Source organism: Myotis lucifugus, unplaced genomic scaffold (genome assembly GCF_000147115.1).
Source record: "Myotis lucifugus unplaced genomic scaffold, Myoluc2.0 scaffold_2, whole genome shotgun sequence".
Taxonomy (NCBI): Eukaryota; Metazoa; Chordata; class Mammalia; order Chiroptera; family Vespertilionidae; genus Myotis; species Myotis lucifugus.
The window spans coordinates 25,612,834-25,636,930 of NW_005871050.1; the positions used below are offsets into that span (position 1 = coordinate 25,612,834).

At 41.9% G+C, this 24,097-nt stretch overlaps 1 protein-coding gene across 2 annotated transcripts in view; it reads left to right on the forward strand.

The window, feature by feature from the left end:
• The first annotated feature begins 14,368 nt into the window (after positions 1–14,368).
• Positions 14,369–24,097, forward strand: part of AMMECR1 (Alport syndrome, mental retardation, midface hypoplasia and elliptocytosis chromosomal region gene 1) — a 122,697-nt gene continuing 112,968 nt past the window's right edge. Inside the window, exon 1 of one of the 2 annotated variants that reach the window (XM_006082236.2) lies at positions 14,369–14,995. In XM_006082236.2, coding sequence (XP_006082298.1) covers positions 14,487–14,995 — 509 coding nt within the window. In that variant the 5' untranslated portion in view covers positions 14,369–14,486. The remainder of the gene's footprint in view (positions 14,996–24,097) is intronic. The other variant, XM_014459390.2, reaches the window with a different exon arrangement.

The window sequence follows — 24,097 nt, forward strand, 5'->3', positions numbered from 1 at the left end:
CCCCCCGTGCCAGTGTGCTTGCCCCCAACTGCCCCCCCTGCTGGCCTGCTTGCCCCCACCTTCCTTCCCCACTGGCCTGTTCTCCCCCAACTGCCCCCCTGCTGACTCCAAATTGCCCCCCCCCGCTGTCCTGATCACCTCCAACTGACCCTTACTGATGGCCTGCTTGTCCCCAACTGGCCCCCCTGCTGGTCTGCTAACCCTCAATGGCCCCGCCCCCCATCAGCCTGATCACCCACAACTGCCATCCCATCCTGGCCTGATCACCCACAACTGCCCTCCCCTCTTGGCCTCTAACCACCTCTACCTAGCCCCACCACCTTGACTTTGTCCAGAAGAATGTCTGGAAGGTCTCCTGGAAGGTCTCCCAGTCTAATTAGAATATTACCCTTTTATTAGTATAGATAGAGTCCTTGTGCACAGGAGGGGGCTGGCTGGTTTGCCTCTGAAGGGTGTCCCAGATCAGAGTGGGGTTCCTGCTGGGGTGCCTGGCCATCCTGGGTGAGGGGCTGAGGGCCGTTTTTCAGGCTGGCCACACCCCCTTCAGGTGGGGGTCCCCACTGGGGTGCCTGGCCAGCCTGGGTGAGGGGCTGAAGGCTGTTTGCAGGCTGGCCACACCCCCTTCAGGGTGGGGGTTCCCACTGGGGTGCCTGGTTAGCCTGGGTGAGGGGCTGATGGCCGTTTTCAGGCTGGCCACGCCCCCTGGTGACCCAAGCTCCCAGGCCAGGGCGGGCTGGAAGCAGGTATCTGGGATTTATTTATCTTCTATAATTGAAACTTTGTAGCCTTGAGCGGAGCCCAGGGCCTGCCAGGGCAAGCGGGAAGCTTGGCTTCCTCCATCGCCTGGGGCAAACCAAGCCTCCTGCTCACTCCTGCTCCATGGCCACCACCATCTTAGTTGGGTTAATTTGCATACTTGCTCCTGATTGGCTGATGGGTGTAGTGGAGTGGCAGAGTGATGGTTAATTTACATGTTTCTCTTTTATTAGTGTAGATATTTGCAGATGACATAATCTTATACAGTATTCCTTCCTTATGTGCTGGGGATACATTCCAAGACAATCCAACTATCAGTGGATGCCTGAAAACATTGATAGTTTCATAGTGTATATAGCAGTGATGGCGAACCTATGACATGCGTGTCAGAGGTGACACGCGAACTCATTTTTTTGGTTGATTTTTCTTTGTTAAATGGCATTTAAATATATAAAATAAATATCAAAAATATAAATCTTTGTTTTACTATGGTTGCAAATATCAAAAAATTTCTATATGTGACACGGCACCAGAGTTAAGTTAGGGTTTTTCAAAATGCTGACACGCCAAGCCAAAAGGTTCGCCATCACTGGTATATAGGGTCCTCTGTACACTATGTTTTTTCCTATACATGCTACCTTTTCACTTACAGGAAACACTTTAAGGATTTTCTTAGGCATATCAGAGGTGCTAGCATTACTACTCTTGTTTTGTGGACATTTTTAAAAAATATATTTTTATTAATTTCAGAAAGGAAGGGAGAGGGAGAGATAGAACATCAACCATAAAAATCATTGGTCAGTTGCCTCCTGCATGCCCCCTATTGGGGATAGAGCCTGCAACCTGGGCATGTGCTCTTGACCAGAATGAAACCCAGGACACTTCAGTACACAAACCAATGCTCTATCCACTGAGCCAAACCTGCTAGGGCTTTTGTGGACATTTTAAAGTAAAATAAGGGTTACTTGAGCACAAGCACTGTGATACAGCAGCCAATCTGATAATTTAGATAAAAACTCAGTGACTAATGGTGGGTAGCATCTACAGCATTGATACTCTGAACAAAGGGATATACCAGGTGGGACAGAACAGGATGGTGCAATACTTCGCCATGCAACTCAGAATGGCACACTCCTTAAAACCTTGAATTGTTTATTTCTGTAATTTTCCAATTTAATATTTTTGATCCACAGTTGACCACTGGTAACTGAAACTTCAGAAAGTGAAAATATGGATAAGGAGGGTGGGCTATTTTATATAGAAAATACTAAGCAATCAAATTTTAAAAAAATGATTAGAACTAACAAGTTCAGCCAGGTTACAGGATAGAAGATCAATATACAAAAATCAGTTATGTTTCTATACAATGAAAAATCCAAAAACTGAAATTAATAATTCCATCTACAATAGCATCAAAGGAATAAATACTTAGAAATAAATTTAATGAAATTAGTGCAAAATTATACTCTGAAAACTACAAAACATTATTGAAAGAAATTAAAATAGACCTTAATGATTGGAGAGAAATCCCATGCTCATGGATCGGAAGATCATATTGTTATGATGTTAATACACCTCAAATTGATCTACATTCAATGCAACCTCAATCAAAATCACAGCTGGCTGCTTTGGAGAAATTTACAAGATTACTCTGAAATAATATGGAAATGTAAGGGTCCCAAAATAGCTAAAAAAAAAAAAAATCTTTAAAAAGAAGAACCAATTTAGAGGACTCACACTTCCCAGTTTCAAAAATCACAACAAAGCTATAGTAATGGAGACAATGTGGTGCTGGCACAAGGATACACTATAGATCAATGGCATAGAATTGAGGGTCCATAAATAAGCCCTAAAAATTTATTTTTTATTGGTTTTTTGAAAAGAGTGGCAAGACATTTCAATGAGGAAAGAAGTCTTCAACAAATGTTGCTGGGATGACTGGATATCCACATGGAAAATAATGAATTTGGACCCTTTCCTCACACTATGTGCAAAAAATAACACAGGAAGCATAGGTGTAACTCTTTATGACCTTGTATTTGGCAATGGATTCTTAGATATAATACCCAAAGTTTAAACAACAAAAGAAAAAATGATAAATTGGACTATATTGAAATTAAATTATTTTTGCTTCAAAGGATATTATTAAGAAAGTAAAAAGGCAACCCACAGAATGAAATAAAATATTTGAAAATAATATGTCTGATATGGGACTAGTATCCAGAATATAAATTCCTTCGATCCAATAAGACAAATAATTCAATTTTAAAATGGGCAAAGGATTTGAATAAACATTTCTCCAAAAAAGGTATATGAATGGCTGATAAGCACATGAAAAGATGTTCAACATTGTTAGTCATTAGTGAAATGTAAATCAAAACTGGGAAATACCACTTCATACCCACTAGGATGGCTACAATACTTTTTTTAAAGATAAAAATATGTGTTGGCAAAGATGCAAAAGAATTGGAATCCTCATGCACTCCAGATGGCATTTTAAAATAATGCAGCCCAGCCAGTGTGGCTAAGTGGTTGAGCAACAACCTATGAACCAGGAGGTCACAGTTCGATTCCCAGTCAGGGCACATGCCTGGCTTGTGGGCTTGATGCTCAGTAGGGGGCATGCAGGAGGCAGCTGATCAATAATTCTTTCTCATCAATGATGTTTCTATCTCTCTCCCTCTCCCTTCCTCTCTGAAATCAATAAAAATGTATTTAATAAAAATAAAATAATGCAGCCAGTTGGGAAACAATCTAGCATTTCCTCAAAAGGTTAAATATGGAGTTATCATATAACTCAGAAATCCCACCAAGAGAAATTAAAATGTACATCCATTAAAAATACTTGTACACAATATTCATTGCAGCACTGTTCATGATAATCAAAAGGTGGAAACAACTCAAATGTCAATCAATTAATGAATGGATAAACAAAATGTAGTATCTATATATATATAAAAGGCTAATAAGCTAAGTGTATGTCCGACCAGTTGCTATGATGCACACTGACAACCAGGGGGCAGACGCTCAATGCAGGAGCTGCTGAGCCAGTGTGACTTGGCAGTGGAGGTTCTCAGGTGACACATCCCGAAACCAGAGAGGAGGGAGCCTGATTTCTCATGGGGCCGCGTGATTCCACCTTCGGCCATGGGTTATGTTGTTGCTGGGGCACTGTCGGCTCTGAATCTGGTTTACACTTGAGTTTGTGTTCCACACCCTCTATGACAGCAACTTTGCAGCGTGCCCTCTCACACCCCGGACGCCTTGGGGGATGTCAGAGAGCCAGCTTCAGTTTGATCCCTGCAGGCCAGGCCGATGGACCCTACCTGCCGTAGGGACCCCACTCACTCTGCAGATGCCCTTTGAGCCACGGTGCCACCCCAGGTGCGGCTGGCCAGGGAGGGACCTCGGGAGGTTGGCTCCAGGGTGTGTCCGGCCCATCTCGCCCAGTCCCGCCCCACCGGCCACCTTCTAATTAATTTCCTTTCAATGTGCATGAATCCATGCACTGAGTCACTAGTATTCATATAATGCAGTGGTTCTCAACCTTGGCTGCACATTAGAATCACCTGGGAATCTTTTTAAAATCCTGATTTCCGGGCCTCATCCTCCGGAAATTCTGTTTCTTTGTTATGGGGTGGGGCCACAACATTAGTAACAAAGAAACAGAATTTCTGGAGGATGAGGCCCAGAAATCAGGATTTTAAAAAGATTCCCAGGTGATTCTAATGTGCAGCCAAGGTTGAGAACCACTGATATAATGGACTATTATTCAGCCAAAAAAAGAATGAAGAACTGATATATGCTACATCATGCAGGGATCTTGCAAACATTATGCTAAATGAAATAAGGCAGACACAAAAGAACACATATGATTTTGTTTATTTGAAATGTCCAGAATATGCAAATCTATAGAAACAAAAAGTAGATTATTAGTTGCCACAGGCTGAAGTGGAGGTGGGGGATGAAAAGTGACTGCTAATGAGTATGGGTCTTCTTTTTGGGGTCATGAAAGTGTTCCAAAATTATGTTGGTGGTCGCGCAACTCTGTGAATATACTAAAACCCATTGAATAGAAACATTTATATAGGTGGGCTGTATGCTTTGTGAATTATCTACACTAATAAAAGAGAAACATGGTAATTAGCGTACGACCGCTACCCTTCCCATTGGCTAATCAGCATATCCTTATGCAAATTAACTGTCAGCCAAGATGGCGGCCGGCAGCCAGGCAGCTGGAAGCAAACATGAGGCTTGCTTGCTTCAGTGACTGCAGACTCCAACGTTCCCCGCCTGCCTTGCCAGCCTCTGAGCTGGCAGTTTGAAACATTCTAACAAATATAGGCCGGGGATCTCAGAGCTTGAGTTATACATTGTTTTGATTATAGAACCGAAACAAACCAGATACCTGCTCTCAGAGCTAGAGCCAGAGCTAAAGCTAGCCCAGAATAAAATTAAAAAAAGGAGTGGTTGGGAGCTTCAATCAACAACCACCAGCCTGAAAGCAGCCCTCAGCCCCTCACCCAGACTGGCCAGGCACCCCAGTGGGGACCCCCACCCTGAAGGGTGTGTGACCAGCTGCAAACAGCCATCATCCCCTCATCCAGGCTGGCCAGGCACCCCAGTGGGGACCCCCACCCTGATCCAGGACACCCTTCAGGGCAAACCAGCCGGCCCCCAGGCCTCTATCCTATATAGTAAAAGGGTAATATGCCTCCCAGCACCGGGATCAGCAGAGCCACGAGGCCTCCTGGCACCGGATCAGCGTGACAGGGGGCAGCGCCCAAACCCCCTGATCGCCCTGTGGCTCTGTGTGTGACAGGGGGCAGCGCCCCAACTGCCCCCCCCCTCCACAGGCCCTGCTCTGTGTGTGACGGGGTAGAGCCATAACCTCCCCCATTGGCCCTGCCCTGAATTGTGACAGGGTGCAGCGCCCCAACCCCCCTGATCCGCCCCTGCTCTGTGTTGTGACAGGGGGCGGTGCCCCAAACCTCCCCTATCGGCCTTACTCTGTGAGTGACAACAGGGAGCTCCTCAACCCCTTGATGAGCCCTGCTCTGGTGCATGAACAGGGTACAGAGCCCCAACCCGCCTGATGGGCCCTGCTCTGTGCGTGACAGGGGGTGGCGCCGCAACCTCCCCATCGACCCTGCCTTGAGTGTGACAGGGGGCGGTGCCCCAACCCCCTCATCGGCCCTACCCTGAGGTGACTGAGGGTGGCATCGCAACCTCACGATCCGCCCTGCTCTGTGCATGACGGGGCGGCGCCCAACTCCCCAATCGGCCCTGCTCTGAGCCTGACCAGGGGCTGCACCTAGGGATTGGGCCTGCCCTCTGCCACCCGGAAGCAGGCCTAAGCCAGCAGGTCGTTATCTCCTGAGGGGTCCCAGACTGAGAGAGGGCACAGGCCGGGCTGAGGGACCCCCCCCTCTCCCCGAGTGCACAAATTTTTGTGCACCGGGCCTCTAGTCTATACTAATAATAGAGGAATGTACAAATTATCTGGGTCACCGTCAAAGTAACAGTAACAACCGAACAGTAGGCTGGCAGGCTGCATGGGGTGACCAGGCTGGCAGGGGGGTTAGTGAGGGACAACCAAACGACTGTACAGCAGGCTGCATGGGGTGACCAGGCCGGTGGGGGTTGGATGTTGGGGGTGACCAGGCCAGCAAGGGGGCAGTTGGGGGCGACCAGGCTGGTGTGGGGGCAGTTGAGGGTGACCAGGCAGGCAGGCAAGTGAGCAGTTAGGAGCCAGTGGTCCCAGATTGTGAGAGGGATGTCCGACTGCTGGTTTAGGCCCGATCCCCCGAGCAGTCCCGGATCAGAGAGGGTGCAGGCTGGGCTGAGGGGACCCCCCCATGCACGAATTTCATGCACCAGGCCTCTAGTATCACAATAAAATGAAGAAACAGAGAATTTTTATGGAATCATAAAGTAGGGTGTAGCATGAGAAAATTTAAGTCCTTAGAAAAGCCATATGCCACCCTGAATCATCTGCAATAGAAATGACAGAATGGGAGTTTTAGTTAGAGAGTGGCCCATCAAGTGGCAAGGAAATCCAGAAATCCCTTTGAGGAACCTGTGGAGGATGCAGACAGAAGGCAGCTAAGGATTAAAAGGCAGCAAATCTGCCAGGCAGTTGCTGCGGCATGGGGTGAATATTTCCAAAGTCAAGGGCTGAATGAAGGATATGGCTGAAGGCTATAGGGTTAGAGGGCCACTAGGAGCTGGACAGTAAGTAGGGAGAGACATCTGAACTTTTTGACATAATCTTTGCACATAGCCACAACGAGAGAATGAGCCATACATTGTGGATATATAAGCAGTGGGTAGAGTGAGGCAAAATGAGATAGACTTAAACTAGGATCTAGCAGAGGTTATAGGGTTCACTTACTGCCATAAATGAGTTTAAACTTTAGATTGAATACAGGTCTCCCCACTTTTGAAAGTTCACATTAAGCCACTGTGCTTTTACAAAAGACCTACATTAGTACCTACTTTTACTAACAGAAAGAAATCTGAAGAGGATTTTCACTTTTACAAAAAAAGTCAAATGTGATAATAGAGTTCAGCGTTTGTTTTGGAGCAGCCATTATGGAGGCAGTGCCCACCCCAAGCAGCCAGAATGGTACTGCCCAGCTCTTCTTTGGGAACTACACTCAGCTTTTTAGCATCAATCCATCATAAATTTGAAATGTGTCTGTGAGCATTTGTATTTTATCTCAATTTGTTCTGTGCATCCGTTAGCAAGATACATATCCTAAGCCTTAGGACCTAAGGTATCAGAAAAATCTAAGAGAGCTCATAAGGGTGTTATGCTTAGTGTAGAACTGAATGTGGGTCAAACAGAAGTTCCATTTTTAATTTTTTGAGGAAACTCCATACTGTTTTCCTCAGTGGCTGCACCAATCTGCATTCCCACCAGCAGTGAATTAGTGTTTCCTTTTCTCCACATCCTCACCAGCACTTTTCTGTTGAATTTTTGATGATAGCTGTTCTGACAGGTGTGAGGTGATATCTCATTGTGGTTTTAATTTGCATTTCTCTGATGATTAGTGACTGAGCATTTTTTCACGTGTCTCTTGGCCATTTGTATATGCTCTTTGGAGAAATGTCTATTCAGGTCTTCTGACCATTTTTTAAATTGGGTTGTTTGTCTTCTTTTTGTTGAGTTGTATGAGTACTTTATATATTTTGGATATTGACCCCTTTTCAGATGTAACATTGGCAAATATGTTCTCCCATTCAGTTGGTTCCCTTTTAAATTTGATGGTGGTTTCTTTTGCTGTGCAGAAGCTTTTTATTTTGATGTAGTCCCATTTTTTTTATTCTCTTCTTAGTTTCCTCTGCCTTAGGAGACATATTGCTATGTGAGATGTCTGAGATTTTACTGCCTGTTTTTTCTAAGATTTTGATGGTTTCATGTCTTACATTTAAGTCTTTTATCCACTTTGAATTTATTATTGTGTGTGGTGTAAGTTGGTGGTTTAGTTTCATCTCTTTGCATGTGTCTGTCCAGTTTACCCAGCACCATTTGTTGAAGAGACTGTCTTTACTCCATTGCATGTTCTTGCCTCCTTTTTCAAATATTAATTGACCATAATGATGTGGGTCAATTTCTGGGGTCTCTGTTCTGATCCATTGGTCTATATTCCTGTTCTTGTGCCAGTAATAGGCTGGAAACAGTATGGATTTTCCTCAAAAAATTAAAAATGAAACTTCCATTTGACCCAGCGATCCCACTTCTGGGAATATATCCTAAAAACCCCAACACACCAATCAGAAAGAATATATACACCCCTATGTTCATAGCAGCGTTATTTGCAATAGCTAAGATTTGGAAACAACCCAAGTGCCCATCAGTAGATGAGTGGATAGAAAAACTGTGGGATATTTACATTATGGAATACTATGCAGCTGTAAAAAAGAGGGATCTCTTACCCTTTGGGACAGCATGGATGGGCCTGGAAAAGATTATGCTAGGTGGAATAAGCCGAACTGAGAAAGACAAATATCACATGATCTCACTTATTTGGGGAATCTAATGAACAAAAAGAATTAACCAACAAAATAAAACCCGAAGCAGGGAGGCATGGAACCGACTGACATACCTCGATGTGGGGTTGGAGGGACCAGAAGAGATTAATCAAAGAACTTATATACTTATATGCATAGTCCATGGACACGGGCATTAGGTTGGTGAATCCCTAGGGGGTGTGTAGAGCCTGGAAGGAGGAGGAAAAAGGGGATAAAATGGGAGATATTTGCAATACTATCAAAATAAAAAATATATTTTAAAAAAAGAACTGAATGTGGTTCTGCTAGTAGCAAAGTAGTCTCTTTTAGTCAGCATGCAGTAATGCATAAAGTGAAGTCTATTGCTTGAGTGGATTGATGGGTGTAGAAAGCATCCTGTGTATTTATTGCATCATTCTTTTTTTGTTAACACTGAACAAATATATGTTAGTATTATTTTGACTTTTATGGTTTATTTGGTATCATTTGGTACAATATTTTTTGGATCTGGGAATGCTCAAAAACTTTTCCATATAATTCAATAGTAATTACTTTGCTTTTCACAACGTATGCTTACAAAAGTTTTCATAGAAATGCTCTAGTTCAGATAATGGGGAAAACCTGTATTTGCACAAGAGACTTTTAATTCAGAACACATTTTTAAATTTTAATTGACAATGTTAATCTTCACTCTGTCCAACCTGTATCTCCAGGCAACTGGAACACGTGCTCCAGAACACGATATGCTATAGAAAAAGAACTATAGGTTTATAATTACACTAGAGGCCCAGTGCATGAAAATTCATGCACTGGAGGGGGCGTCCCTCAGCCTGGCCTTCCCCTCTCACAGTCCGGGAGCCCTCAGGGGCAGGAAGTGACCCGGTGATCAGTGGAAGGCGATGCCCCCATCACACCTCTGCTGCTGCCACTGCTGGCAGTGCAAGCCTCGGCTGGCCCTGGTTACCTGTGCCTCAGGCCGGCCCTGGGCTGCTGGGCAGCCGTCATCCGAGGCTTGCCTGTGCTTTGAGCTGGCCCTGGGCAGCTGGGCAGCTGACAGCTGAGGCTTGCCTGCACCTCAGGCCAGCCCTGGGCAGCTGGGGTCTGAGGGGACTGGGGGACTCCGGAGGCAGGTGCCCCGGCGGGGCTGAGGGGATTGGGCACCACCATCTTGTGGCTGTGGGCACCGCCATCTTTGCGGGTGGGGCAGTCAATTAGCATATTCCTTCCTTATTGGCTGTGGGCACCGCCATCTTTGTGATGGTTTGAGGGTCAATTAGCATATTCCCTCTTTATTAGATAGGATTTGAAGGAGAGGAACATTATAATATAGACATTTTCACACCACATTACATGCAGAGGATAGTAGATGAAGTCTTAAAGGAAAAGATAAATAAGAAAAATAGTCAAGTAATTATTCTCGAAATTGTAGTAGACACCTTCAGGTTTTGTTTGCTCACGATTCCTCTAACTGCCCAAAATAATATTCATTTTATATCCTCCCTAAAAAATTTTCCTTTCCAATCCACAACTAGCTAGCTTTATTAATTCTTCCACATACAGCATAGATATTAGCATAAATCTCATTGAGTTTATATAACTTTGACTCAAGGAAATAGGTAGTAAAAGATATTCAATTAGTTTGCTCTCCAATTGACAGAATATATAAATGAAACAACTAGAAAACAGTCCATAGTAGATGATGGTACTTTGCTTATTAATGTGTTTATTAGATAAAGAAAGGATTCAGGTGGGAAGGATCTGTTTTGTAATCAGGAAAAGAAAAGCTTATTTGTCAATTTGAATTGAAAAGAAGGTAAAGAATTTCAGTATTTATTCTCATATTCATGCAAATGATAAAGGGAACTGATGGCCACCTCCACCACCACAACCATGTGTTATATGTGTACAAAGTTAGATCAAAGTGGGAGCTAATAATATTATATTCTGCAGTTGTTCAAGGATGACAGTTGAGAAAGTTTAATGACAGAGGATAAAAATAACACTGTTTGGGCATAAATGGAAGTTTCTTTTCATTGAACTATGTGAACATTCCTCATGTCACCCACACCCCCAGGAACCTAAAAAAAATAATTTTTCAATATTAACAGTGTTCTGCACCTTATCAAAATATATTTTTCTGAAATGAAAAATATTGTAAACATGAGAAGAAATTGAGGTATTGATAAAACAACCAGTAACTATTAGATTTAATTCCATTTCTAGTTTTACCACCTAGCAACTTGTCTGTATAACTTTTGTTCAAGTTGCTTTTCACAGTTTTAAACAAAGCGTTTGACAAAAGTTAGTTCATAGCAATTTAGAGGCAGAAGCAGAAATGCTTACAGTTCAAATGTGCTCTGTTGACAAAGAGACTATGGCCTATTTAGTTTTTTTCATTTAAAGGAAATGTGGAATCTTTAGCTCCCAGCTTGACAGTCAGTTACAAAAAGCAGAAGGCACCTTAACGTTTCCTCAGGAGAGTATTATCAATGCACTCCAGTATCAGTAGCGGGTAGAAACACATGTGCTCTACCATACTTTGACCCTTACACTTCAAGTAGAAAGAATCTTGAGCAAGACCAATTTTCCTCTCCAGTGTACATTTTGTGTAGATGTAAAAAAACAAACACATTGTCACAGAATTGGATTTGTGAATTTCATTGTTGTTTGAATGAATATATTTATTTCTATGCTGTGACTTTGCAAGAAAACAAAGCCAGGAGAGGCATTTCCTCAAAGGCTAAAAGAAGGCATTACCACCACCACCACCAGTACGTGCCAGGGCATTTGCAAAGCATCTTGAGGCACAAAATTAGTATGGGAGATGAGCCAGGCTCAGAAGAAGTTAACACAGAGGAAAAGCTTGGAGTGTTCACCCTTCCTCCCTAGCCCACTTTAGCCAGCCAAAACAACAAAGTACTTCAGATAGTAACTCCTAGTGATCAGGTAATGATTTATTTTCTGCAATGTCCATGTTTGGGTCTATTTCCTCTATGATTGTAAGGTTTGGAATTAGATTTTAAAATCCTTGAGGGGAAAAGCTGTTTTTGTAATTCAGCTTGGATGTCCTTGTTTTAGGGTTTCCCATTGCATCAGTCCCTTAGCCTGGTATGATAGCCATAATAGTGCTTTGTCTTTTAGATAAAATGCAGAACTAAGGACATGACTACTGGTGCTTATTAAAGATTCCTTGCTATTTTCACAAGAGTAAGGGCGTTAGACTCCTGTCTACTGGCCAAATTCTAAATTGGGAGATTACATTCTGCTTTCCTAAATTCCCCTAGCAGAAGCAGCCATCTATGCCACACCACTTTGCTTCCTGTACTATACTGTAGTGTTATGTCATTAGATGGCATTGATTTTCTACCCTAAAATTGTTTACTAGTACTTCTTAGTGGAGTGGTGAGTAAATTGGTACTTATTGTCTGTTATTGTATTCAACCTAGTTTCAAACAAATTAAAAGGTAGGCTCTGATAGTTAAAGGTAAAGTATAAAATAAAAACAAAACACCCTAATAGTGTACCAGTTGCTGTGGAACATTTTTATTTTTGAGTTAAATATGAATTTCAGTTTGTTTGTTTATATTTATCTTTTGGAGCATTTTAAAAAAACCATTCTGCTTTCTCTTCTGCAACATAGACAAAAAATAATTATTTTTTTTTTTACTCCACTTGGGGTTGACAATGAATTGTTATTTTCCTCAAACAGGATAGTTCTAACAGTGATGATGAGATTAGAGAGGATGAGATCACATATCAGAAACAGTTAACCCATCTCTTTTGTCTTTAGGTTGTATGTAACCATTCCAGACAGTTGATCTATTTCATAAAATCTTTTTAAAATGAGTTTCTTAATCTTTCTTAGAAACATACTTTAGTATTTCTAAATCTTTCCATAAAAACCAAGTTATTTTTGTTTAACCTCTGTCCCCCCCCCCACTGTAGTTTAATGTCACCATCTTCTATCCATCACGACTACCTTTGCTGTCCTATAATGAGAAGCAGTTTGCACAATGGCATGGTTTTTGGAATCAGACATGCTTGTATTCAAATCCTGGCTCTGTCACTTTCTAGGTGTGTGATGTTGGACAAGTTGCTTCTAAGGTTCAATTTTCTGTAAATGAGCAACCTCAAAGGAGGGTTACTGTGAACATCAAGTGAGGTAATATATTATTTTTGAAGGGCTAGGGGGTAAAACGAGGCATGATACTTGACACCCCCAAAATTCTCAATAAATAGTAGCTATTTATCTAATTATGTACCGAGATATGACTTAATTCATAAACTCTTTGTGAGTGGGAGGCATACTTCCTGGATGTCAACATAAATACAGTGTTGTGAACATAGTATGGCACAGAGGCTCAATATTTATTGAATGAATAAACTTTTTTTTCCATAAGTGGAGTGAGTAGCCCTTAGCTGTTTTCAAGATTCCACACTTTTAGCTCAAAAGCAACTGAATCAATCAATTATATGATGTCTCCAAATATACAGATACCTCATTTGTCTAGATGTTTTAGCATGGTGTACAGATGATGAAATGACTTATACTTTCTGTTTCTATCAAATTCATTTCTATGAATTTTAATATTTGATTGTCTTAGGTGCTCAGAATGGGACCTACTTAATTATATGACTCTTCATCCATTCAAGCATTCTTTGAGAAATTTAAAAAATTAATAGTAGTGAATACTATGTAATAATATTCCTGAACAAAATCTTTCAACTTGTGACTCATTATAGTACTTGCCCTATTTACCTGTAAGGTCTGTGCTGACCAAAAACATATTTCTCTTGCTTTGTTTCCAAGACACACACACGCACACACACACACACACAGACACACACACACACCCATAACCCACCACCGCAGGTTCCAGAGCACAGTAGGCATCTTTGAACAAGTGATGTGTTGGTTAGGACTTTACTTTTTGCTTCTAAACATTTTCATGGGGCAAGTAGAGATAGTTGGGGAACGAGTAGTGAATATATAGATTCAATTGGGCTTGCATATTTGTCCATAGGGAAAGGAAACAGTATTGCTCTTTTACCATACTTTTGGAAAACGCCCGGTGCATGCTTAGATTGGTATTAAAGCGATAGCAGTGTGGCCATTTCCCCGATGCTTTGTGCCTACTTTACCAGTATAGGAGCGGCCTCAGGTGTGGAGCTCTGAGCACCTGCTTGCTCACACTCCAGTAGTTCAGCAACCAGCGTATTTGAGGCCGATGGCTCAGGTTCCAAGTAACTCGGCTCAAGTATCACTAACACCATGTGCAGCTCCGGTCATCGAGCTGTGCTTTGGGACTTGGATACTTACTTCGGACTTTCTTCTCCCCCGCTGCCCCCCGCCCCCCAACTAGTTTCCCTTCCCTCCTTCCTAGGTAGTGCCCACCTCCTCCCTTCGCTTCCACTCTCCGTTTCCTCCTGGCCTTTTCCTTCTGCCCTCCCACACGGCTTTCCGTTCTTTTATCCCTCTGCGAGCCATTGACTCGAGGCTGCGGCTAGGGATGAGGCGCGAGGCAGCGGGACAGGCGGGATAGGCAGAGCCGCGAAAGGGCGGGGCGCGCGCCCAGGTGGAGGCTGCGGTGCGCACGGGGTGGCCGCGTGGCCGGGCCACCCGGCCGGCAGGGGCGGGCCTCTCGCGAACTCCAGGCGCGCCCCCGGCGGCCAGGCCGCAGCGTGCTCGCCCCCGCCGCCAGCTCGCTTCACTTATGGGTCGGAAAGCGCTGCGTGGGGGAGACTGTTCCAAGATGGCGGCGGGTTGCTGCGGGGTGAAGAAGCAGAAACTGTCCAGTTCGCCCCCCTCTGGCTCGGGTGGCGGTGGTGGCGCCTCCTCCTTCCACTGCAGCGGAGAGAGCCAGTGTCGAGCTGGGGAGCTGGGACTAGGAGGCGCCGGTACGCGGCTCAACGGGCTGGGAGGTCTCACTGGGGGAGGTAGCGGCAGCGGCTGTACCCTCTCTCCCCCCCAGGGCTGCGGAGGCGGCGGCGGGGGGATTTCCCTGTCGCCACCTCCGAGCTGCGGAGTGGGGACCCTACTTTCCACCCCGGCTGCCGCCACCTCTTCCTCGCCCTCCTCGTCGTCCGCCGCCTCGTCCTCATCGCCCAGCTCCCGGAAGATGGTGGTGTCAGCGGAGATGTGCTGCTTCTGCTTCGATGTACTCTACTGTCACCTGTACGGATACCAGCAGCCCCGGACTCCCCGGTTCACCAACGAGCCCTAGTGAGTACCTGTCCTCCGCCGCCCTCTCCCTTGCGCTCGGGATGGGGCTCATAGTTGAGGTAAAGTACGAGGCATGAGCCTGCCTCCCAGCCGGCGGCTGCTCCTGTCCCCTCTCGCTACCCCGGTCCCCGGATCCACTAGACCTAAGTCAGGGCACCCCGCGCTTTCTGCCCTCCAAAGCAAGCACCCCACACTTGGAGCAGGGTGCTGCTGCAAGAGACAGCTCACTGGCTCCCAGAGGTGTTCAATTTCTTTTTGCAATAACTTCGAGGAGTTTTGACCCTTCTCTCTTTCGCCACCCCGCTCCCCATCGCCTGGGATTTGGAGATCTGGATTACTCAAGGTGTTGACCTCTCCTCACTTTGGTTTCCATTACCTCCCCCACCCCCGTGAAAGTCCCGCCAGCATTCCCGCCTCGCACAAGGAGAGTTTCTAGCCCGTTGAAGGGTGAAAAAATAGCAACTATCCAACTTCTTTTCTGTTAGTGATGGAACTTAGCACCGGAGCTTATGAGGTTCCCATATTTTCATTTGGGTTTCCTTGTGTCCTGGGGAGGGAGGAGGTTTTTAAAAATCACATTTTCTCTTACTACCTATTTTTATCCGAACAAACCCATTAAAATGTGTTTCGAAGCACACCGCCGGCTCTCTCACATTTGAGGAGTGAGACTTTTTTTTTTCATTCCACCGTCTGAGTAATATAGCTCATTCAAAGAGAGCTGTCCCTATAGAGCTACTGTCAGTTTGTACATTAAGCGTACATTCGCTTTTGTGTCGATTTCACTTTTAAGAAATCTGTTAGACTTGAGGATTTGAGAAATAGGTAATCCCAACAGTGTGTAGAAATTTTTATGGTTTCCTTTGGTTTTGTACTTTCAGTTATTTTACCATTTAAGTGTGTGGTTGAAATTGTTTAAAATAGCTCTATTACAGCTAAAAGCCAGGCTACTTCTGATCCGTGTCCATTTGGATGTGTGGGAGATGGGGCATATGGTTTTTTTTTTAATGTGTAAACTGATTGTAACCTGACTTTTTGAGTTAAATGCTAGACAGAATGTAAAGCCCAAGGAAGGGCAGAACAACAAAGAGGGAGATTGTTTTTATTATGAGTACTTAACATCAACAAGAAAAATAATAGAGAAAATTTTCAGATAAATTTATACTGAAAAGTATCAACCCTTTTGCTAGTTAAGTGCCCCCTGTCCCCATATCATAAATACCTGAATGGATATTTTTTATAACTTCTTTTTTTTTTCACTTTGTGAGATTAGGGGGATTATACTGCTACTGAATAAGTACAAACACTTATGCCTAGACTAAAAATATTAACTTAATGTGTAAAGTGGAAATTACAATAAAGTGTCCTGGAAATTGTAATTTTGTATTGTTTGTTTTCTTTGACTTTGATATTTTAAATGTATTTAAGTTTGTATGACTCCTCTGTGGTCTGTGCATTTTCTTTCAGACTTTGTTCATCTTTGGGCATTGGTTCATGAGAAATGCATGAAATGGCATCCAGACTGACACTGTCAAATAAATATCTTTATAAATTTCATAGTTTTTATTCTAGGAACTTAAGTCCTAAAGCCACACCTTTACTTAGCCAATTTGTTTTTTTGGTTAAGAAGTAAAATTCATTTTGAAAAGACTGCCATGTAAAAACAAAACGATGAAATATTTATTAGCGTGACTCACTTATTTGTGACTCTTCTGCCTTCTCTTGGATGTCTATGATGTATTAGAGCCAGTCCTGGGATGATACATAGGTTGGCTCTGCAAAGTCATGGGACTGCAAAAATTCACTTGTTTAGTTACATGAGTTTGGCAAAGGCTGTTTTACTATTCATGCTCCATTGCTCCAAAGCATATGAGAACACACTTTCAGGAGGTGCTATTTTCACACATTTTAAAGTGAGTTTGGGTTAACTGAATGACTGGAACACAAATTTTAAAAGTAAAGAGAGCTTGACCAGTTCATATGGAAAATGCTTTAGAAAATTTAACAGTGGCCACTTTGAACATGTACTGAGGTGTTGTTTCTCTTCTAATACCCCATCCACTGGATTTCTTTTTCATGGAAATAAACATAAAAATATGACACACTTTCAATTTCTGTGGATATGTTGAAATGATAGTGGAAGAATAGTAACTATTATCATTTAGCTGTCCTTGAATGTCATGTATTCTACAGAACAACTAATTTAGAAAAGATATTGAACATGACCAAGGGGAGAATGAAAGTTCACTTAAGTGGAAAGAGGATTGCATCTTCTTTTCATTTATCTTAAAGTCACTTTTTGAAATGTACTGCGTAAAATTCAGGAAAATTGCTTAAAAGCAGTGTTTGATTATGGGAGTGAAATAGCTATAATCACTTGACAGTCAGTACCTTAGTAACTACCACACACTTTATTTCTGTTTTACATACAGGGGGGCAAAAGTAGGTTTACAGTTGTTTGTATGGAAAATACTACAATAATAAGTAATACAAGAATAAACTCTGTTTTTCGTGTACTCATGACTGTACACCTACTTTTGTCCCACCCTATATTTAACAGCGTTGTGTACTTATTAGTATGACTTTGTGCTGGGGGCCATAAGACATAAATGGACATATTGCTTTTTTTCTCCTCAGAGTTATTAGTATCATATCATGAGCAGTGGAGTTTCAGATCCTGTCTCTGTCCACCAGAAGACCTGCTTTTGACAATTTGAGATTCTCATGTGTAAAAGCACACCTTTCCATCCCTTCCCAGGACCTTTCTGTGAAAAATCTGTAACTGGTGAAATCTGCCTTTTATAGGTTTAAAAGACCTAGATTCATCAGTTATTTGTCCACTCTGAAAGGTTGTTAGACATTTCCAGTGTTTTGGGATTGGGGTGGGGGAATGTCAGTATATGAACAGACTGTATGGATACAAATTCCTTACCATGGCTGCTGTTTCTTGGAGCACCTACCTCACTGCAGAGAGCCAACAGTAGTTAGAGCTTGGGAGGACAGTGGAAACTTGTTTAATGGAAGACAGGTAACATTTGTGCATTACTAAAGCCTTCATTTCAGTTGTACAGTTGTAACAGGCACATTTTTTTCAAGCCATGATAAAAACATGTCTTGAGGTGCATTTAACTATTAAAAGTCAAGCTCTTGGATTTATATGTGGGATCCTAGTTAGCCATGTTATAGGAAACCATTTGCTACTATAAAGGGATCCACTGTGCTAGGTGTTGAGCCAGTTAGACTTCAGAGCAGTCATTCTCAACCTTGGCTGCACGTCGAATCACTGGGGGAATTTTGGTTTTTTAAGCTTGATTTTTTAAATATATATTTTATATTTTTTTAATTGATTTCAGAGAGGAAGGGAGATAGAGAAACATCAATGATGAGAGAATAATTGATCGCCTGCCTCCTGTATGCCCCCTACTGGGGATCAAGCCTGCAACCCGGGCATGTGCCCTTGACCAGAATTGAACCTGAGACCCTTTGGTCCACAGGCCATCGCTCTATCCACTGAGCCAAACCAGGTAGTGATGGCGAACCTTTTGAGCTCGGCGTGTCAGCATTTTGAAAAACCCTAACTTAACTCTGGTGCCGTGTCACATATAGAAATTTTTTGATATTTGCAACCATAGTAAAACAAAGACATATTTTTGATACTTACTTTATATATTTAAATGCCATTTAACAAAGAAAAATCAACCCAAAAAATGAGTTCGTGTGTCACCTCTGACACGCGTGTCATAGGTTCGCCATCACTGACTAGGGCATCACTGGGTAATTCTTTAAAATGTGGATGCCTGGGTCCCAACCCCAGATATTCTGGTTTAATTGAACTTAGATGGGGCCTGGGCATCAGGATTATTACTAGTAAAAGCTCCCCAGCTGATTTTAATATGTAGCTGAACTGGAATACTGGTTTTATTCGAATAAGCCTTTCTGCTGAGATTCAGATTAATTTGGTCTGGGGTGGTGCCTGGGGACCCATATTTTATGAGCACGCTGGGTAATTTTGTTAAACAGCCCGTTTGGGAAACACTTGCAGTGTGGTCTGCAGAAGACATCAACTGGGAACTTGTTGGAAATGGAGGCTCTCGGGCCCCACCTCAGACCTGCTGAGTTAGAATCTGCATTTTAACAAGCTCCCCAGGTGATTCTTAGGCACATTAAAGTTTGAGGAGGAGTGGTTCTCTAACATACATCATAATCTCCTGTAGTGCTTGTTAAAACACAAATTGCTGGGCCCCATTCCCAGAGTTTCTGATTCAGTTGGTCTGGGGTGGGGCAGTGAATTTACATTTCTAACAAGTTCCCTGGTGATACTGCTGCTACAGCTCCCAGGACCACGTGTTAAGCCCCTCTGGGTTAGGGAGTAGGGAGGACCTGAATACTACTTGAGCCACGAGAAGGGAATGGTAATCTTCACTGCCATTTTCCAGTATGAAACTTCCTGCTTCCATGTCACTATCCTTTATCATGTTCTTTCTAATTTAGCACCGGTCATATTGAACGCTGCCTTGATCATAACAAGAATCTGGGGTTCTTGGGATGTTTTGCTGAGGGGGAAGACTGACTTGGAAACCTGTAGGTAGTATGATTTTATATTTTTCCAGATATTGTTAAATGTGAGGGGCACATTTTAGGAGTTAAAAACAGCACAAATATGTTATCTTACAGTGAGTTGTATTGATTTTAATAAGTAAAGCCCCCTTCTGTTTCCATAAAAATGCTTTGATGATTAGCTTACTAAATAACATGTTTTTTAAGATTTTGAAAGCTTTACTTACACTTATGCATGCTGGATTGTATTTTAAGAATTTACCCTATTGACAAAGAAATATAAAAGGATCCTGCAAAGGCACTGGGATTGTTCAGTCTTATATCTTTAATGCTGTGTTGCATGTCATGTTCCATGAAATTTTAATCTTCTTACCACCATTGAAGTTAATGCAATACTACATTTATACTACATTTTTGTATAGACCATAGCACATAAAAGATACTTTACTATTAAACATCAATAAGTGTGGTTTTCCATTACAATTAATACAATGCCTTTTTTTTTTTTTTTACAAATCTCCTGGCCATGCAGATGTTTAGAGACTTTGATCAGGATTTCGAACAGTTAACTCTTTCTTATCTTGGTACAGTAGTCAGATTACTGTTTTTCAGTGTGCTTGGTAGGAATTACATTGTGTTAGGGAGGTGAGGCAGGTACTTTGTTTCACCAAAACAGTAACAATCCTATTGCACATTAGTAAAAAAAAATGATAAGTCAGCTCAGGTCAAAGTGATATTAAATCATCATTTTAAACACAAGCTATTATTTTTCTACGATGTCTTTTTTATGAAAACTGACCATAATAGCTGGAAGGTGTATCTGTCTATTGCAGATGATGCTACTAGGCTATACAGATTTCCTTATCCATGCTAGCAAAATGGTCATGTCTACTTTTTCTTTAAAAAAATACATTTTCTGAAAAATTGAGCATTTTTGAAGGTATGGGTTGTTTTCCAACACTGTTGATTTCCATTAGAAGGCAATCTGTTGTCCTATCTTACTGATAAGAAAGCAGGCATGCTCCCTCCCCCTGCCCAGTTGTCATTAGTGCTGTAAAAAGGATCAGCGACTGGGATGAAAGGATGTAGAAATATAAATTACAAATTATTTTTATATCCGTGAATAAAGGTATATGTAGGGCCAGGTATATTTAGTTAAACAGAAAAACTTGATGCTTATTTTACCTTCTCTCCCATAAGGCCAAAGGGAGTAATAATGTAGCTCATAATTTTCTTGTTTATGAATTGTGTTTTTGCTGTGTTCAAGTCCTAATTAGTGAGTGGCAACTAAGAAAGAATCTCTGCTGGGATCTCTTAAGTCCAATAGAAAGAAAGACTACGACTGAGAAAGTGAAAAATGCCCTGTTAGCCCATGCATGAGTTGTTTATCACAAACACATACTAACATTCACATTGTTTTCTTTAAAAACTGTACACTTTTTGAAATTGTATTTGTGTAAAACACTATCAGTTATTACTGTAATGGATTATAATTTTGAAGTCAGTTGTGCTTCCCATTTATAGACCATTTTACTTTTTGAGAATGTGTACGTGTGAAACACTAAAACTTGTGCAATGAGATTAGTACGAGTTCCTTATTTCAATGGGCATTATTCTGTTCTCTAGATGTCACACGTGCTTGCCTGTTTTAAAGCAGTACAATCACCAGGGCTTTTACAATTTAAATTTTCTTAAATGGCCTTTTTTCCCCCGAACTCATGTAATAATGTCTTTTTTTGATACTGTTCTGAATCAATTAAGCTAAATAAGTGAGGACCAACAGTAAAAGCCTGAGGCTGCCAAGAATGGACTTTCAATGTGTAAGCTGTCTTTCCACACAGTAACTGGGCAGTTGCTCACAGGACAGTGGAGACAGTGTGGGAAGCCATTGGTTGTGTAGATGGGAAGAGTAGATTCCCAACAGTAAACTTATTTAGAGTTGAGCTTCTGAAGTTAGTGTTTCTAAGAGCAAAATGGAGCCACAAGCTTATGCAGTAAAAAGAAAAGAGTCTAAAGGAAGAAATATGATGTAATAGTATAGTTGGTTGGGTGGAGCATAATTTATGTTGAGTCCAACTCTTAAGTGGTATCTTTTTTTTAATCAAGTGTGGGTGTATTTTCTACAGCCCTCAATGTACCATACTTTCAAACTTGCTCAACCTTAAAAATGTTAGTATTGAATAGCTGAGTGGAAATTATATGTCACTGGGAAAAAAGCTATCTTTTTTTTGTTTGTTTTTTTGTTCTTAGCATATACATTATGCTGAATTCCGTGGTTGGACACCAGAGAAATAGAAAAACTAGTTATATCCTCACAGAGCTGACAGTGTTGCTCAAGATATGATACAAATATCAAAGTCACTTAAAATGCTTACAACACAGTATATAATAATTATAGATTAGTTTAATACATGAAAAATATTGTACATAAACATGCTAATGACCTTGAATAAAGGAGTGGTCAGGAAGAAGGCTTTTGAGAGGATAACTTTTGAGCCAAGGTTTTAAATGGCAAAGGTACAAAAATTATTGGTGAAGAGTCTATATACCACTAGATCTTGAAGTCTTACTTGGTTGCTCTCAAACCGGTTGCTGTCACCACCACACCCCTTGCCACAGTAATTGGGGATTCCCAGCAGCTGTCTTTAGTCAGCAACTTGCACTCTCAGCATTCTCCATACCACTCCCCTTGCTAAGCTCATAAAACTTCAAGGAAATTAAAGTAGCCTTTTGTCTTTGGAACACTTTGGAAAAGCTGGATAAGAGCTATTTGATCAGATTATAGTTTTTTTGTATTAATAAGAGAACAGCATTTGTAGAAGAGTTCTTTAGAATGTAAGATGAATTGAAAGAAGAGTCTCAAGGTAGAGATTAGCTAGGCTTAAATTTATGAGGGCAGTAGGAAAACTGTCATTGAAAAAAATGGGGAAGCCAACCCAGGGGCAGAATTGTGAAAATAGGAATGTTATGAAATTAAGAAGTGGAAAAAGTTATCAGCATATGTAGGAACTTGCACTGAAGGGCCAGGTTTTGTGTAGGAATGGAAAGATTGCAGCTCACCTGTTTTTGGCTTCCATCATTACCCTTTTTTTTTGGCTCTGTGCCTAGCTATTCTTGTGCTCAGAAAAAGTTTGTTCAACAGCTCTGTTGGAATGGCTATGAAATTTGATCACAAGTGTAAGAACCTCCCCTTTCTCTTCACCTATTCCCAACTGTATCTAATTTGAGAGAAAGGAGAGGAGATATGTTGGATGAAGTATAAAGATAGCTGAGATAGCTTTTGGATGAGGACCTGAAATTAGGTGGTTACATATGAGTAAAGAGGCTTTGCAGAAAAAAAAATCTGCCAAATTCCCATTGCTAGGGGAAGCGAAAGGGGGAGAGGCTTTGGGCATAACTCATAGTTTATAAGCCTGAGGAGCCAAGAGGATGATGGTGCCATTAAAAAAGATGGAGGATAGATGGGGAGGAGAAATAGCAAGAAACAAATAGTTGGTCAAGTGAAATCAAATATGTGTATTTCAAGTGTTGGCAATTATCAATATTACTTCTTTTTTCAATTAGCAGAACCATAGAGCAGTGACAGTGCTATTGTGCTGAGGTAGTGGGTCTCGGGATCGCTCCAGCCTCCTTCCCACCTCCCCTGTTGTGACTTTGAGCAGCTCAAATGGGTGGAGATCAATGATACATTTTAGCTTTGTATTGCTAATAAAGACACCTGACAGAATGTTGGCTTTCCCTATTGTAGGTTTATACATCTTCTCAGTCTTCAGGCTTATCAATTTGTAAAGCAGTCAGCATTTCTTATATTTCCTTATGTGTGTATCATAGCACAGCCTTCAGCAAAATAGAGCCTCGCGGAGGACCATCTCAGGAACTTGTAGTTTCAGATCTTGGATTAAAGGATATTTATGAAAGATTGGAAGTACTGTCTGGTAGTAGATTCTAGGTCCCATGTCCTCAAGCCTAGAAAGGAAAGAATCAAGCTGGTTCTGTTTTGCAGCTTTGCTCAACAATGAAGGAAGGATGTTATCAATGTAAAGGATCAGCCATATTGCTTTATGATCTTTGCAATCTTCAGTGGATGGGCAAATATGAAAAGTTCTGTTGAGTCCAGGCCTACTAATATTAGCTTTTAAAATAAGGTCTGTGATAGTGTTGATGATTCTCGCCTTTCCCCTATCTCTTTCATTTTACAGATAATCCACACTGTGACCCAAAGCCACATGCAGTGCTGGGAGATTACAGTTGACTGTATTATACAATATCCTGCCAGAAGATGCTGACCAGATCTGTAGTAATGGAAAATAATGAGATTGACCTGACAGTCTATATAGCTTGCCTTGCCATTCCATGTACTTTCTGTAAGCATATGGCATGCAATTCTAGTAACATATCTTATCTTGAGATCTTGGATTGCTGCAAAGTGGTAGTCCCAGATTCTGTGCTTTGCTTCAGGCATTAGTGGACCTTTGAGTCATTCTCATAGAATGGAATCTATGAAAAACTGGTCTTGTTGCTGTCAGCCTAGAGTTCCCATTGTGTCAG